The 17643-nt window shown below is 37.2% G+C and overlaps 1 protein-coding gene across 3 annotated transcripts in view; it reads left to right on the plus strand.

The window, feature by feature from the left end:
- The window catches only part of pou6f2 (POU class 6 homeobox 2), an 88626-nt gene extending 75968 nt beyond the window's left edge, over positions 1 to 12658 (plus strand). For all 3 annotated transcript variants that reach the window (XM_084747675.1, XM_084747677.1, XM_084747676.1), the window contains exons 9-10: positions 2377 to 2545; positions 9044 to 12658. In XM_084747675.1, coding sequence (XP_084603801.1) covers positions 2377 to 2545; positions 9044 to 9551 — 677 coding nt within the window. In that variant the 3' untranslated portion in view covers positions 9552 to 12658. The remainder of the gene's footprint in view (positions 1 to 2376; positions 2546 to 9043) is intronic.
- Positions 12659 to 17643: the final 4985 nt, after the last annotated feature.

Here is a 17643-nt window from a genome sequence, read left to right on the forward strand (position 1 = left end):
TCATCACTGAGAGCAACTGCTTTGTCATATTATTTTCACGTAGCCTCTGCCTGCTAGCTCAAGCTACACAAAAATAAGAAGTACCAGCTGCTAGAAAGTCTCCCCTTTAAAAAAGTATTGATGCCCACTAATCCATATGGGATCACAGTGTAGCAGACTACTCGTATTCAGTAAATGTATTCACCAGGGCAGGAAGTTCATGTTGGCCCTTCATGGTCATGGCCGCCGTGTCCCCTCAGTTTGGCTTCATGCCACAGTGGCCTTGATGCCCCGCTCTCCCTGCCCCAGCTGCTGTCACCTTTTTCCTCCTCTGCCTCTTTCCTGTCAATATGATTTTTAGACACCAGTTGAGATTGTGATTTCTTATTGGCTACATCAAGTGAAACACTGCACAAATAACCAGTGGTGACTTGAGTTTGACTTCTAGCCTGTTATGAAGTGCTGGAAAACCAGGCTATTTATGACTACAGTTTGATAAATAAGTGAAGAAATAAGACAAGAAATTCAACATCTAACTCATTACGAGCCTAATCAGTATTACAGCCTAATATTTGTAATAATAATGACTTTGATTAGTCCAGGGCAAACTGTGTATAAACTTTTGACTCTGGAGTTTGAATAATATTGACAGTTTCTAAACAATAATCAATTACTCTGTGAAATAATAATATAATTATAATTTGTTTAGATATTTATTAAAGCATATTTCAGATAAAATCCATTTCATCCATCCTTTTCAAACAGAATCATTCTTAACCATTAAGCTGAATTCATTATTTGCGTGGACATCCTAACAGATCACATGTTGACACCAGGTGTAAATAAAGTCTCAAACCTGAGGGACAGTTCACTTTTCCCGGTCACATTTTTTAACTTCTCTTCCTCCTGGTTCTCCACTCATAGGCCACAGCTATGAACTCCATCATCATTTAATTTAATTCAGGTGAATTCTGAACATTTCAACAGAAAGAAAAACTATTTTACCTTAAGCGGAGGACAGACAGTCCCGCCACGTAGCACAATAGACAAGCCTTGTCTGTAATTTATGAAGGTTTTTCTCATTTTCCTTTTCAGCAGAGAAATTGAGTATTTAACTTGTTATTGTTCTGTTGCAATTATTAGTGTTTTATTGTTGTAAAGAAAAGTAGCTTGATTGATTTGTCTTCATTGTTTCAGTGTTTTTTTAATTTGGCTTTTAAAACATTTTATTCACTCTTCTGTTTATTTGGTGAAAGCTTTACTCCGCCGTTCATTATTGCAAAATAAATTAGAGGAGTTTAAAGCTTAAGTCATGTTTGGGTTGTGATTTAATGTTTAAAGACAAATATGGATCCAGAGTTTAGAGCAGTTGAGCAGCGCCGCTCGAGAGTACCATTAGTCTTTCAAACCACTGAGTAAATAGACTCTGCTGGGAATGATGAAGAGATGCTCATCAATGTGGAGATGATGGGACCCGAAGCTGTGAGTGCTCATCCCTCCCATTTAGCCGGGAGTCTCTAGTCCCTCATCTTCCAAGTGTGTTCACACGTCTGGAGCACGCCGCATACGCTACACGTCACTTATGAGGCACAACGAGATGGCAGCCCCATAGATTTTTGCTTAAATACGCTTGGAGGATTCCTTTAATAATTCATTGATAATGACCAAGATGAATAATTCAGAGGCACAAACTTTGCTTTAGTAAGCAGGATGCCAGGGCACCTGACATTGATGTACAATGTGAAATCACTTTTTATTAGCAGGGAAATTCTTCAAAATGCTTCAGTGAAGTTTTTCAGATCTGCTCAAATGCGGAGATTCACAAACAGCGTTTCTTTGTATAAAGAGTGTGGAGCTGTTTGTGCATGAGGCTCGCTGGTGGTTTGAAGGTCTGAACTGTCTGGACTAAGGGTCAGATGGATGAAATAATGTCTTTATACATTATTTAATGTTTATTTGAAAGTGCTAGCTTTAGAATACATGAAGTCATACAGAAAATTTTGAAGATATAAAAGAAAACGACAGATATACAGTATCTATGTGCTCAAGATCTATCCGTCTATTGAATTAAGCAGCTCTCTGTCGTATGGTTTTGTCCATATTGCTTTTGTATGTGAGATTAAAGATTTACACTTGCAAGTCAGAGCCATGACATGCCTGCATTCACACCACAGATGAATTTATTCTTCAAAACATCTCTCAGATACATGCAGTTTACAGCACAAGGGCAAAGAGAAATAATAAGTTCTGACCCGGAGCAGGACTATTTTTTTTAAGTTGTTTAGAGACGATCATGATCACATATGTCTGGGTGTTTGCTTCATTCACTCTTCAAAATGAGGGAAGCGGCGGGGGAGCAGAGGGCTAATAAAATGAGACGTGTGTGTTGTATTGTAGACCCGCAGACCGCCCCCAGCGAGGTGGATGGGGTCAACCTGGAGGAGATTCGTGAATTCGCCAAAGCATTCAAGATCCGCCGGCTGTCCCTGGGCCTGACACAGACTCAGGTGGGCCAGGCGCTCAGCGCCGCCGAGGGTCCGGCGTACAGCCAGTCTGCCATCTGCAGGTAAGAACAAACAAAGAGGGTAAAACTCAACAACAAAGGGTTCATTATTTCTGATCAATATGTCCTAATTCTGTCAGATGAAGTGGTGCAGCCTCACTGAGCTGTCTGGTGCTCATAACTACCATCTATTTTTCATCCCATGTTTTAACAGACGTTATTAAGATATTAAAATACATAATTGACTATCACCACCCTGACAAATGAAGCTCTCACGTCTGTACTTACTCATCTTCCTCTCGCTTCCCTCTCAGCCGCTGACATGACAGCCGTGCGTTACTTATGCAAAATACATACACAAGTATTACACGAAGCACTTAAAGCATTTAATAATTTCTAAGGCCCCGTTGCCGTTTGCTCCGCCTGAACATGAGAGAGCTTGACGGCGATGATCTGTTAATAAGATTGCCATGTTTTACTGCTGCCACGAGGACAGTTTAGTCATAAATGGTGCATTATATATTCATGAGACAATCAGACAATCAGTGTTTCATCCCTCCTGTTTTTCCACTTGAATAACGTTTTGCATGAGGATGCCAAATGAGCCGTATTTCCCCTTCAAGTGAGAATAATTGGGCCACATCATGCCCAAATATGACTTTAACAAGAGAAACAAATAGCACAATCATTTACTCTACAACATAAAAAAAAAGAATTTCAAGAGTAAGATTAATTAAAAAGTTTGCAAATGGAAGTTAATGTTGAAGTCTTTTCTAAAGTCTAATTAAAGGATTAATTTCTGGCTTTTCTTTGCCAAAAACACACAGAGCTTAACACAATTAAAGCCTCACTTTTTGACAACCGTTCTCCTCCGTTCTCAGTGAAATTCCAGCTCACATTCCTGTATTAATTTTAATGTCCCTGTGCGATGCATGTGCTTTGCTGATGACCTGCGCTGTTTATGTGACACGCCGTTGCCACGCACTTTTAAAAATTTCATCACATCAACATCAAACGGGCGATAAAATGTGAAACAGTACAGGGGCCGGGGTTCTTATGAGGCCCAGCCATCTCTGACTAATGTTTAAAGTCTTAAAATCACACATGAAATATTCACAGCCGGGAATAATTCAAATATTTATAACATACATTAAAAGCCATTAGCTTCAAAAATAAACACTCTGTGGGCTGTTCTTCATGCCGTTAAGACAATTTTTTTGTTTGTATGACATTGGACATGACATCCTGATGTTTTAAGTAGAGGGGCAAACTTCACATGCTTTGGTTTAGTTAACATCAACATAGACATGAAGTTTGAGGAGCGGCGGGACGTCACGGTAGCTCTGGGGCTCCGGCTCTGAACCCAGACAGTGAACAGACACTGACAGATGCCTCCATCTTGTCTCCTTTCATTGCTCAGTGTGTTTCCAGGGACTTTATTAGTTTATCTAAACAGGCACAGGCATTACATGAGGGCATCATCAAACCAATCATGTACCACTGTGTCCTCTGTGGGATCATATTTTGTTTTGCTTAGTTAAAAATATTGGAAAAAAAAAACAAAAACAGACAAGATAATGATAAAAATTTACAAACTGTCACACATTTCACTTTTTTATTACATGATTTTTGTTAAAAAGTGTTAATAACTTGCCTTCATCAGTGTTTTCACACTGCTGAGAATTTCAAACACGATTATAAACTCATATAAAATAATTATAAACCAACGTTATTAAATAACTGATGTCATGAGTCATGAATCTCCTACAATCACCTCCTACTAAACACTTTTTTGTAAAGAATAAAAATGTCTTTCTACAAAAATATAGATAAGCCTTACAAGAGCTTATCTTATCTAATGAACAAAATCTAAAGCAGCAGAATTTATCTCTAAATCAGGAAATATTTAGGAAAGTTTTCAACAGCAAATAAGTTCAGTCAGCAAATAATATATATGATAATTATTATAAAAAATACCACACAATACCTTAAAAGAACCGAGAGCAAAGTGTGAATGTTTGTTGGAAAAGTCAACCAGCATAGAGTGTTGGACACATGGGCACTGAAATACAAGTTTCACTGTGGAGCAGAGAGAGCGAAAATTAATTAGCAGAACCATTAACCATTAATCATTCATCTCCAAACAATGACCACTTCAACACATAAACAAACAACTACATAAATAACAAAATAACTGGTACGGTACTTGTTAACATTCAGTTTTACAAGCAGCATCTCTATTCATTTAAAATCCATCGAGGTTTTGTCAATATCGTTCAGTCACAGATTCTGTGTGGGCCTGCTCATCACTTTAAAAAGACATTTCACCACATTTTTAACTTTATGATAAACCAGGAATACAGACAGCTTATAAAAGCAGTCAGTCGCACCACTTAGGACCAGGCAGTAACTCAACTTCAGCAAATAACTGATGTCATGAATCTCCAGTAGACTCAAATGTACTTTTATCACACTACTTGAACTGGGGCTGTTGCAAATTTTCGCACATTTTCACCACACGACTGTTGTGGCCAAAAAAATTTAAGATCATTTAAGATTTTTTTTAATGCTATCTGTCAAATTCATCTTTATCTTTGTTTGTTGTGCGGTTTGTGTCTTGTCTGGCAAATAAAATGCACTCAAAATACGAGTGTAGGGAGTTACTCGCATCTTTAACCGTGACAGTAGAAAAGTGAACAAAAATTGTAATTTCATTGCATGGTTATTGAAAAGGCAACCAGATAAACTGACCAACAAGGCATAATGATAATATCATATGTGTATTAATAACATAATTCTTTAACATCGCAGTTATCATCAGTGTATCGCAACACCCTAAAAATCATTTGTCTTTTAAACAAAAGCAGCCAAACTTCTTAAATTGATCAGTGTTTAATATTTTCTCATTATGAAGTGGCCTTACAAGAACTTTACCTAATAAATTACAGTCTAAAATTAGTGAAATTCATATCTAAATGAGGAAAAATGTAAGAAATCTAAGTAACTGATGCCACTTCTCAGTGCCTGACAGCGGGGTTGAGTAGTGTGAATAAAATACTGTATAATCATTATATTAATATATATCTTGATAAAGTACATTTATAAAATGAGCTGAGAAATTGTTGATGGATGAAATAACCAGACATGAATGTTTCTATAACTGGTCCAGTTACAGATAAACTGACAAAGTAAAGTACCTTAATGTATCACATTAATTTCAAAGACATATAAAAAGATTTTACCATAAAAACGTCCTGTTCAGTGATTTTTACAGCCAGGAATGGCCTGTAACAACCAGAGATACTAATAGGATTGATCCACAACAGTTTATGACAGTTTAAATTATATTGTGTGACTGTATTTATCATTATATCACCCATTTAAAAAGAGTCTATAAACAGACAATAATATATGAATCAGTGAGTTTTAACCAGAAGTTCAGTTCTTTAAATGGCGCAAACATATCAGTAAACCAGCATGAGAAAGGAGACATATATGGTAATGTGTAAAAATAATAGTTGTCATATATATTATTATGGAGGTAATTTGGGTCATTGTGATATACTGTAGATTTTAGGTCACCCTGACTCTGATTTGAAGCACAGTCCTCTCACACAGCTCTCTCTCTCTCTCTCTGGTTCCTGACTGTAAACCTTCAGGGAAACTGTAAGCCTAAACACACAGCATGTCTAAGCAGCCTCCTAAGGTACTTTTAAGAAGAGCCAGAGAGCTGCTGGAGGTGCATTCAGGGCCATTTCTCTCTCGTGCTGATGCACTAGTAGAGGGAGTGCATACCCCAGCTGAGCAGCTCTCAACTCATTTTAGTATCTGCGCTTCCTGTTGATCCATGAAATGTCCTGTCTCTGGTGACTCCTCATATTTACTAATGTATTCCCCGCAGTATGGAGCCCTCCTCTTTCCACTGTTTAGGAGGAGGGTTATAAATAATACCGCCTGTCGACAAGCAGGAAAGCACCAACGAGGTGTAGAAACAGAGGAAGTTCATGCATGCATGGGCATCATCTCGCGCTCGCCGCTGTTGTCTGCAGCCGCTCACCTCGCCATTAAAAACGTCTTGTGTGCATTGTTTGTTCCACAGAGAGCGGAGACTCCTGGTAGATCTCTGCTGTCTTTCCATCACAGCTGTCAGCTCAGGAGTTATTTTACTAAAAGCATTCACACACGTCACGCTCATTTTAGTCCCAGAAAACAAACAACAGTTCCTCTATTAATAGACATGTGATGTTTAATGACAGTTTCATTGTCCGTTGTTAAATTTAAAGTTAGTCAGTTAGTTACTAAGATACAGAGTTACTTAGTTAACCTTTATTCTGGAATAAATTAATGTTCACTGGGGAGCTGAGGAAAGGGGCTGACGAACCTGTTGAAAAATAACATTATGATCTGTTTAACACAATCACTATCCAATTTAAACTGAGGTCTTTTTTCTTGATTTTGAAATACCCTGTAGACTACAGCCAGACTTGAAATAGCCTTTGATTTTTATGCATTTACACCATTAAAACACAATATTGCATTAACGATACTGCACAGGTTTCAAAATGGTGATTAAAAACTGACTTTACGATGTAAACACAAGCCAAAAGATAATCATAATCAGAAAATAACACTTTTGAAGTTCTCACAACTCACTTGCATCGTTTACGTCACCCCACATGAAGTAATTTGTCCAGTTAGCACAGCCATCTTGTTCATTACATCACTCGACAATCTGCTAGCCAATGACGTTATATCAAAAAATTGTCTGAAAATTAGATTTTTGATAGCCTCAGATCACGGTTTTGATCTACAATCATCACATTGCCAAGAACCTCTGTTACAAGTCATCCCTCTTCTCTTCTGTCATTTCCTCTTCCTTTTTAGTATTTCTTATCAAGTAAGGACAAAACAAAAGAGAGAGAGACTGAAGAACAATTTGCAAATATAGACAAACCAATTAAAACAACCACAGACACTCTTTAAATTATCAGCAAGTTATCCGAGAGGACTCAGAGAGGAACAAGTCTGTCTAACTTGTGTTGCAGTACACTCCAGTGGTGATGATGGTGGATGATATTTGAACCAGGCAGTAAATATCTGCCTGGCTGCACGATGTGGTAAAAAAATAATCATTAGTGGGAGTTATAATTTTTGCATTACAATTTTCCTTGAAAAAAAAAATATTAAAATCATGATGATGTGACATTTCCTGGACTCTTTACTAAACAAACATGTTTTCTTACATCTGGAGAACAAGATTTGTGGTTCAGAGCATTTTCTGCAGCTCTACAGTACTTCATTACAATGTTTGATCACACATTTTTCCTTTATCAAAAAATCGCAGCTTCTGCAATTTGGATATGGCACTTGGCCATGTTACCATTTTGATGATATTTCAGTGAATTGTGCAGCACTACTTCTTTCAGTAGAAGCATTACTGGGAGATCCCGACATCCCAGATTTCTTAGTAACAAACGTATCTAAGTAACTGTTTCAACTGTCATTGGTTCAAGTTTAACTGGAACTTTATTGCATGTCTTTCTTCCCATGTTTCCTGTCACTCTGAAAAGGCAAAATAGTAGATCACGACCAACATTAACTGTCAGTTAATCGAGAAAATAATTTGCAGGTTAATCAACAATTAAAATAATCGTTAGTTGCAGCCCTGCATTACAGACATGAGAGGAGTCATTTCTCTGTAAATATATGAGACCATCATCGTCATCACATCTAATTCTAACTCGACACACACTGTGTCTGTTCCTTTAACAGTCAAAAGCACATCACAGTCATTGAGCTGCCAACTTAGTGGGTTTTTTTATATATATATATATATAAAAAGCTTCATTCTCCATTCTTACTGTGACTTGCTAAAACACGGAGTATATGTGAAGTCAGAATTATGTGTCACGCAGCCGTAAAGTTGCAGGAACTTTCAGGATTAGAGTGTGTAAATGTATTCTTATTAAATATAAAATGAGACGTTGTTAGCGGACGAAAAAGTTTGAAAAATGTATTAAATGTACATTTTGATTAATAATTCAAGCTCTTTTGTGTAAATAAATGATGGTGCCATATTTAACTGCATGCATTAGTGGATTTTTATTTTTTTTGTTTTGTTTTTTTATCACCTGAGGGAAAGAAATGGGATATTTGGGAGTAATTCCTGTTTTGTTGTTCTGTTGATTTATGATTTTTTTTGTTGTTGTTTTTTTCAAGTACATCATTTAAAACATTTAGTTAGATGTTTGGTATGTTTTTGGTTCAACTGGACCTGATTTTAGCCATTGGCAGTATCTCCTTGCTCCACTATTGCCAATTTGGGACAGAGAACCACAGCCTCCGCCAGAAAATTAACACACCGCTGGCAAGCGTCACCTCCAGCTGCTGCAGCTGAGGTGTTTCCAGGTGCAGAATACAGAGGAGTTTGGCTCGGATGTGTACCTGGATGTTAGTCTCAGTCCCTGTGGCATTCTGGTTGAGGAGACTAAAAGGCAGGCAGCTTATCCCTTGTTCTGGCAGGGCACCTAAGTAAGATTCTTTTTTCTCAATTCTCCCCAGACACACCATCCTGAGAAGCCACTTTTTCCTACCACAGGAAGCCCAAGAGAACACTATAGGTAACAGTCTGACAGGCAAACTGAACCCTGGCCTTTTATATCCTGCCAGGTTTGAGAAGTTGGACATCACCCCTAAAAGCGCCCAGAAGATTAAGCCCGTTCTGGAGCGCTGGATGGCCGAGGCTGAAGCCCGCCACCGATCCGGCATGCAGAACCTGACTGAGTTTATCGGCAGCGAGCCTTCCAAAAAACGCAAGCGGAGGACCTCTTTCACCCCGCAGGCGCTCGAGATCCTCAACAGCCACTTTGAGAAGAACACACACCCCTCCGGACAGGAAATGACGGAAATAGCCGAGAAACTGAACTATGACAGGGAGGTGGTGCGTGTCTGGTTCTGCAACAAGAGGCAAGCCTTGAAAAACACAATAAAGCGTTTGAAACAGCCCGACCTCGGCCCGGCTGCACCCATGGACCCTCTCACCGATTCTCTAGAGGAGCTCCCGAAATGAACGGGCTCGCTCTGCGACCGAAAAAGAGTGGAGTGGAAAAGTGGCAGCCATTAAAAACAACAGAGGTGGATGAACTCATCTTGAAATGAGAACTGAAAAATGTTCCCGAGTCACCCGGACGGACAGTTTGAGAGTTTGCAAACAAAAACTATGTGTTGTCAGTGTGATTACCACAGCTATGTAAATGACCTTGGCGAAAACCAAAAACATGAAAAAAGAGATTAATATCTGAGAATTATGTAAAAACATACGGTGTGCTGTTTCAAAGAGTTTTAGATTCTGGTCTTACAGACCAGACTATCGCCCAAATTTTGGTTCCCACGAGGAGGGATTTAGTAAAGAGATCATACCAAATCAAAACACTATTTACCAAAGTCTGTTGCATCTGAGTACTAAGAATAATTTTGTAATGTAAATGTGCTCTAAATTTTTACATTTGTACTGGCAAATCTAAGCTATATGTGTGAGGTTGAGTATACATTTTATCTTTGTCTCGCTTACTTTTTTCTTCATTGTTTGTATGTAAATATCTTTAAAAAAAAAAGATGAAAAAAAGAAAAACGCTGTCTTCGAATTGAAATCACACTGATAAAGTTCTCTTTTGGACAAAAAAAAAAAAATTACCTTTGCTGTTAAACAATTGCATAATAATGTTGTTTGCCTCTGATTTGTGTTTCATCTGCAAATATTTTCAGTCACAGTGTAACTTTGTACAACTTTTACAGGTATTTATTAATAATCTCATGAGATTGTTTCAGAGGACGGACCGAGGGAGAGTAAACCAAGGACTTTCACATGATGATGAGGATGATGATGATGAGGATGATGATGATGATGAGGGGTTTCAGTGTCTGTCAAGTCTACTGCAGCTTTGTTTTGAGCTACTGTGTCATTCTGTTGCCAAAGCCTGATAGCCAAAGAACACATAAAATTCAGCTCAAGGACTGGTGAAGATTTTACCTTTTTATTTATTTGTTCACACGGCTTTCTCCCCCCGTTTTTTCTAAAGTGTTTCACTCTGTGGGTCGAGTTTAACAAAAAAAAAAAAAAAATCATGTCAAACAGCCGCAACACTGTCTGCTGTAACTCCTTATCACGGCGATATAGAAAATGTGTTGGACGGATTTTCTTTTAAGCTAATTTCCCACTGCATGCTTCAACTCAAACCACATGAAGATAAATTTCACCTGGCAACCCAAAATTAACATTATAACAAAAAAAACACATTATTTTACATGATAAACCCTTTAATTATGCCCTAAAATTGAGTAAATGTGTGGATGAAGCCTGTTTTTGTTGCCACTGACCAAACTGCTGAGCCCATTCCAGCTCGGCTGTTTTTATACCCTGAATATTTCAACTCAAATATGATTTTCTGCTAAGATAAATGTCATTTCCTTTCAATTCTGATATTCCAAGCAGCTAAGTGAAGGTTTACAGATGTTCCAATCAACCATTTTATCTATTGATTGGTTTCTACTGCAGTAAAAAAATGCTTTAAAAGGTTCGTTTCAACAGATTTCATGTATTTGTGGTTATTTTTTTTTAATCAGAATTTGCATTTTATTGCATTAATTACAGTGTACTAAACATGCTGTTTCCAGACCGTCACTACAAATATTTGGCTTTCATAAAAACCCTCACAGGAGAAGAAGCAGCAGAAGAAGAAGAAGGGGAAAAAAAGAGGTGAATGTTGAGAATAAGTGTCACATGTCAGAACGATTGAACTTAATTTGAAGTGAGGTGAAATTTGATGCAATTTATTCAGAATCATGTGTCTGCTCGATATCTGTCCTTCCATGTCACATTGGTTATCTCAGTCTTTCAGTCCCCTGTGCACTGCTGTGTTCTTCTTCACTGCCTGTAAAACACACACACACGCACACACACACACACACACACACACACACACACACACACACTTGGTAAATGTTAGAAAACACATGAAGAAGCTTTAAATTTAAAACAAGAAAGTGAGTTTTGCAGAAAAAGGCAACTATAGAATCTCATTTCCTTTGGTGCACAGAGACTTTTTAATATGATTTTGATTATTTATTTAATTTAATTTTCATAATCAGATTTTGCGTTTTTTTTTTGTTTGTTTGTTTGTTTGTTTGTTTTTTGTTGCTCGCAATGTTTTATTCAGGCAAATCTTTGGCCAAGAAACTACACGTCTGCATCCACCCACCAGACGAATACATGAGAAAGCAGCAGGCTCCTGCAGGTAGAATATGGATCTGTTCTGAGGCTTAACAATAAAGCTGTAACCAAAACCAAAAAGATAAAAAAAAAAAAAAAAAAAAAAAAAAGAAGAAGACACAGAAAGGAGTTATGCCTTTGCTCAACTTCTCAATGCTGGACCAAAGCTCTATAGTTATGCACATTGTACAGAGAAATAGATTCATGATGTTGACAATCTTTAAAATCTGAGATAAAAAAAAGAATTGAAGAGTAGAAATGTACAGTAGTTCATCCAAGGTTTACCTCAGTACTGTTCTTGTGAGAATCATACAAAATGCCATACAAGCAGCAGCAGGTCAGTAGAAAAGACAAGATGATTACTCTGCACTGTGTGTGTGTCGATGTTCACCTTCAATGTGGAGGGAGAGGCTTGTGTTTTATTTATTATTATGTGACACATGATTGTTTTATTTTCGTGAAGTGGCTCCCCGAGCCACATGTGACTCTGGTCATCTGTTTTTTATATTATTGTTGCATTATTTCTCATCCGTTGTGACGTTCACCTCTCAGTTTTCACAGACCTGTAGACCCGCGTACGTAGAGGAAAAGGAGATTACAGTAATGTTGCTCTTAACCCAATTAGGATGATTTGTGAATCACCTTTAAATGCTTTTGTGAAATTTTACTAACACAGACAAACTGGTTTGACGTTTTGTTAATATAGTCGAAGAACTCGAAACCAAAGCTGAAGAGCCTGCAGAGGTTGGTTTTCATTTTTTTATAGACTGAAAACTGTACTTAATCTATAGAGCAATATCTGTTTGGTCAGTTAAGCAGCACTTTGTGTATTTCCAAAAAAAAAGAAGCTTCAAGTATGTCACATTGATTTGTACCATAGTTAGTAATAAACAATTGTTTGACATGAATCATGTGTCCTGTTTTCAGTGGAATGATTTTATAGAGATTCTGCCCTACAAAGCGAAAATGCAATACATATTTGGTCAAAACTGAATTTAGACAGAAATCTGAATTTTTGCCATAAAAAATTATTATACCATAGAAAGGTATCATTTCCATCAGACAATATAAAATTGTTGGGATTTATTGGGAGAAATAAATGTATTTTTTCCTTGTTGTAATCTGTAATTGAAATGAACGTATTAGAATTACTTTTATTGCACATAATATTAGCTAAATTAAATTATAATGGAGAAAACCCCAGTTTCACTGCTGCTGCTTAAGCTAACAAGCTTAACAGAGTAACAACAAAAACAACAATTAAGCTGCCTTTAATCACATATTTAAATGCAAATTAATGTATTAATAATTGAGATGTTCAATTTGTTGTTCCATAATCCAAATCCAATCATGATAAAAAAAAAAACAGCTAGCTAAACATAACTGCCATCTCAGGTTTAGCTAGTGGAGTTCATGTGAATTTGTGTGATTATGCCTTTAAATCATCTTTGAATGTATTAAATTGTAGATTAATTTATTAAATAAGTAGCTACATACATTGTAAGTTCTTTGAAATCACTAAATGAGTCAACAGCTAAATCAAATCATGATGAAAAAAGAAACTAGCAAACGACACTCCTGCTAAAGCTAACAAGCTTAACAGAGTAGCGGTAACGCTTCAGCTTTTGACTGTAGCTGAATTTATAATTTGGTGTGGTTAGCTACTTCTTAATCACTTTTAAATGTAGCCAGTAGCTAAATTGCAGATTAATTTATTAGAGATATCTCGGTAATCTAAATAATTCCTAATTATTCAACAGACCTAAATGAGGCAGACTTCAATCATGCTGAACTACTACTACTGCTGAAGCTAACTAGCTTAGCAGAGTTGCAGTAATTGCCATCTTAGCATTTAATTGCAACTGCTAATTGCACCCATGGACCCTAGTCAAGTAAAAAAAAAAAAAAACTCTTCTAGATTAAGATTAAACGCTTGCTAACAAGCTAAGTAAGCCACCTCAGCTTTTAAATTTATAGTGAAACTGTACAAACATTTTAAAATCTGTTAAATTGTTGACTAATATTTCGTTGATTTCAAAATACTGTAAATATTTGCAGCAGACAGACTAGTAAAATAGATATGCATTTACTTATAGATAGATAGATAGATAGATAGATAGATAGATAGATAGATTTGAAACTCATAATGAAGAAAGATGTAGTTTATATTTTGTATTAGATTTTAAAAAGCGTGATATAAGTAAGACAGACACTGCTTGTTGTAGAGTTCAAAGATTTCAGTAACATACAAATATTCTAAAAACATCACTGACTTCTCTTTTCATCTTTCTCAACTCCTCACATAAACACGGTTATTGAAAACATCGAATAAAACCAAACTTGTCTGGACTTTCTCCCTCTGCGAGGTCATGGTGAAGTGCATCCTGTACACACCTTGTTATTTAGGGTGTTATTTGACATTTTAACCCATTGTTGGTGGACAGATGAATGAATGCAGCTGAATTTTTGATGTTTTTAATGAGAGAAAGGGTTACAAAAAGCTGTCTTACATACAATATTTAGCAATTTATTTAGATTTCCTTGGGGTCAGTAGAGAAGAATACATGTCAGGTTTGCTTCTCATCAAAGCTTCATGTGTTTGCCTCACCAAATAACAACAAGACAAGTGTAAAGAAGAAGAAATATATAAATAAACGGGGAGAAAGCCTTTTGAAACTAAACTCAAAAGTTTGATACGGCTTCCCTGTCCATGATGCCTTTGAAAAACGGGCAGGCTGCTGAAAAGAAAGTAGTAAATAAATAAATAATAATAATAAAAAGCACAGACAACATAAATTATTAACATTAGACTGAAAACTGATGTTCAAGATGCTTTTTCGTCTTCCTTTCAGCTCTCTCTCCCCCCGCCTTCATTTCAAAACACTGGATGTATTTTTGAGTGGTGATGGCTGAGGTGTACACAGCTCGAGTGAGTTATTTGATGTTCTTTTGTTGTCTGCCCGCGCCATTTTCATTGTCTTTCCCATTAACAATGTAATTGTGCAGATGCAGCTCCTGACCCATATCTGTTTTCTCAAACTGTTTGTATTCTGCCGCTGATAAAAGTTTACTTTCTATTGATTCTCTTGCAGCAGCACGGCTTTTGAATGAAGAGTAACAGCACAGTTAAAAGGAATCATAACGCGGAATTACAGAGTGAAATGTCACGGTTTGAGCTTTTTCTCAATCATTCTCGGATGTGAATCTGATGAGGACGTCTCGCGCGCAAAAGTTTTGCTCCCATTTGTGCGCAGTTAAGTAAGTTTTTGTAGCAGATTCAGCCTCTTCACACTTTCACCTGCGTAAATTTGAAGACGTGTAATTAAGTCTGTCAGAGTGACGTGAAGAGTGAAGGAACCACTTTATTAAACAATGTTTTGATTGTGTCTTATCAGCCGTATTATGGACATCTGTCCCACTCCTCTGACAGTGTTTAATAACACTGTCAAAGTGTCTGAAATGTTTTCCAAAGAATCCAAAATAATAATAATAATTACAATAATAATGATATGAATAATGAATTCATCTCCAGCACTCCACCAACCCCACAGTGTAAAACAGTTTATCCTAGGACTGAATGATTTTGCAAATATATCTTAATTGTGAGTATTGCGATATGATTCGTGTTATTAGAGGTGATGGTAAATTTTACGTTATTATTCTTATTTTGACTGAAACACAGTTTTTGCAGGAATTTGACCCACATTAAGTCTGCAGAATCTGATTTGTAGGACCAGACATTCATTTAAAAGTTTTTTGACACAGTGCATTTTGAAAATTGCATGAAGCCATATTGCAATTTTGATAAAATTTCCATTAGTTGCGCAGCTATATTTTATTATATATATTTAACGCTGTATTGTTGTGAGAGGAAAAAGAGAAGCACATCTTAATCTTGATATACAACCTTGTGTTGTATAATGATAAATAAATCTGTCTTGTACTTTATAAATAACTCCTACAGTTTACACCTACTGTTTGACACAATAAGCATTTTTCACTGAAGTAATTTTGACACGTCACAGCAGGAAAGGCACAGGTGTGACTATCAGTAACATCTGTATTTTTCCTACGTTGTATAACAGGACAAAATGTCCGCTGTCAAAAAGAATTTTCAGTGACCAGTCAATCACTTAATCAAGCTTTTTGTGGCATTTCTCTTACAGGTCAACAAAATCAGTTTTATTTCTAAAGCCCAAAATGACACGTCTCTCTCTCTCAGACAACTTTAAAATCTGCCATGTTCAAAGAAAACTACAGTTAACTTTTCAGTTTTCACTTTTCTGCACTACAACACGGGGCCTTTTTTTGATTTCACTGTGTGTTTGTGTCTGTTTTCTTGTTCAGTTTTGTGTATTTTGTATAAAATCCCATCTAGAGAACATATATTCCAAACTAGATTAGGCTGTAAAAGCTCTGGCATGTTGGATGGGTTCAGGCTGTTTACTTTGGAGCTCATAAAATAAATAAACATACAAGGCTCTCTACCTTTAGACCCTTGATTTGAAAGAAAACCTCCAAAAAAAGAGGAAGGAATTTCAGTGGAAACAGAGGGAGGATCCCTTTTACAGGAGCAACATGCCATCACTGAGAAACAGAAAGACAATGTTGGATAAATAGAAAGTAAAGTATCATATTTACTACATAATATTAAGTTTAATAAGTAAAGTGCCTTACTTGAAACCTTACTGCAGCCTTACTGCATTATTTTGAATTGTCACCTGGCACCTGAATTTTTTTGTTTTCCTTTTTATAAATAAAGATATTTCCAGTTTAAATTGATAAGCTGATGGAGGAAAGGCACAAATTGGTGCATAAAAACCTCCAGAATGCAGGAAATGAAGGAGAGGACCCCCATTTAATTTGCACCAGCCTCGGTGTTGAAACGAAATCTACACCCTTGAGTTCAAAGTGTTTTACAGGTAACAGTTGGAGTTAATATGCACAATCACACATATATATATTTCTGTTCAAAGAGGCGTGGACAAGCTGTTTTTTCTTCTTCTCATCTTTACTTGGAGGAGACTTAAGAGCAGTATATACTGTAGTTTGAGGATTCACACTCAAGCCTTTACAGTAAAGGAGAGTTTTGATCTCTGGATCTTGTGGTTTATTGTTATTTTCTGAACCTATAGAAGCCGAGAGCAGCAGCTGAGGTCTCCTTAAGAGGGGTTTAAAGTGAGCTATAAGTCCTCCTTTTCTTTCTATTTCTATATTTTTTTTTTCTAACCAGAATCAAAGTGAAGACTCCAGTTTTCAGTCTGACTTGTTGCAATAAAGCATTCCAACCTGCACCCACCTCCACCTGAAATTGTCCTGAATGGGGGAGAGGGAGGCCCGGATAGAAATATTATGACATGTCGGCGCTCCAAATGGATTATGTTTCAATATCAGTCAGGACACAGAAACAGAGAGGTGGAGGCAGAGAGTGCATGTGTTGGATGCAGATGGTTTTAAATTGCTGCCTTTGTTTTCCATCAGGCATGAAGCATTCACTTTCCTTATCTTTCAGACAATGCGCGGTGGGCTGATGTTCTGGGTAAATGAACTGTCTGTATATCCCTCACCCTCCGCTCCTCCGCCTCCTTGTTTTCACTTCCTCCTCAAGGTTGAGATGTTGGTACACTGACTGCGAAGCCCGAGCTGCTCAGGCGTCTCCCACTTTGCTGCTCTGCACACCCAGATGCCTCTGGGGGTGCAATTACCAATCCTCACATGCAATCGAGGTTGGCCATGCATATGATCCCCTTTGCTTTCGCTGTTGTTTCTGTGGCTTTTTTTTTTCAGCATTATTAGCAATGACACACTGTGAGGTATTTGCAGGTAGAGGAGTTAATAGCCCGGGTCTTTACAGAGACACCTGTCTGACTTGAGCAGCTGATTGCATCAGCTC

This window comes from Lutjanus erythropterus, chromosome 21 (genome assembly GCF_056507025.1).
Source record: "Lutjanus erythropterus isolate fLutEry1 chromosome 21, fLutEry1.hap2, whole genome shotgun sequence".
In the NCBI taxonomy this organism is placed as follows: Eukaryota; Metazoa; Chordata; class Actinopteri; order Lutjaniformes; family Lutjanidae; genus Lutjanus; species Lutjanus erythropterus.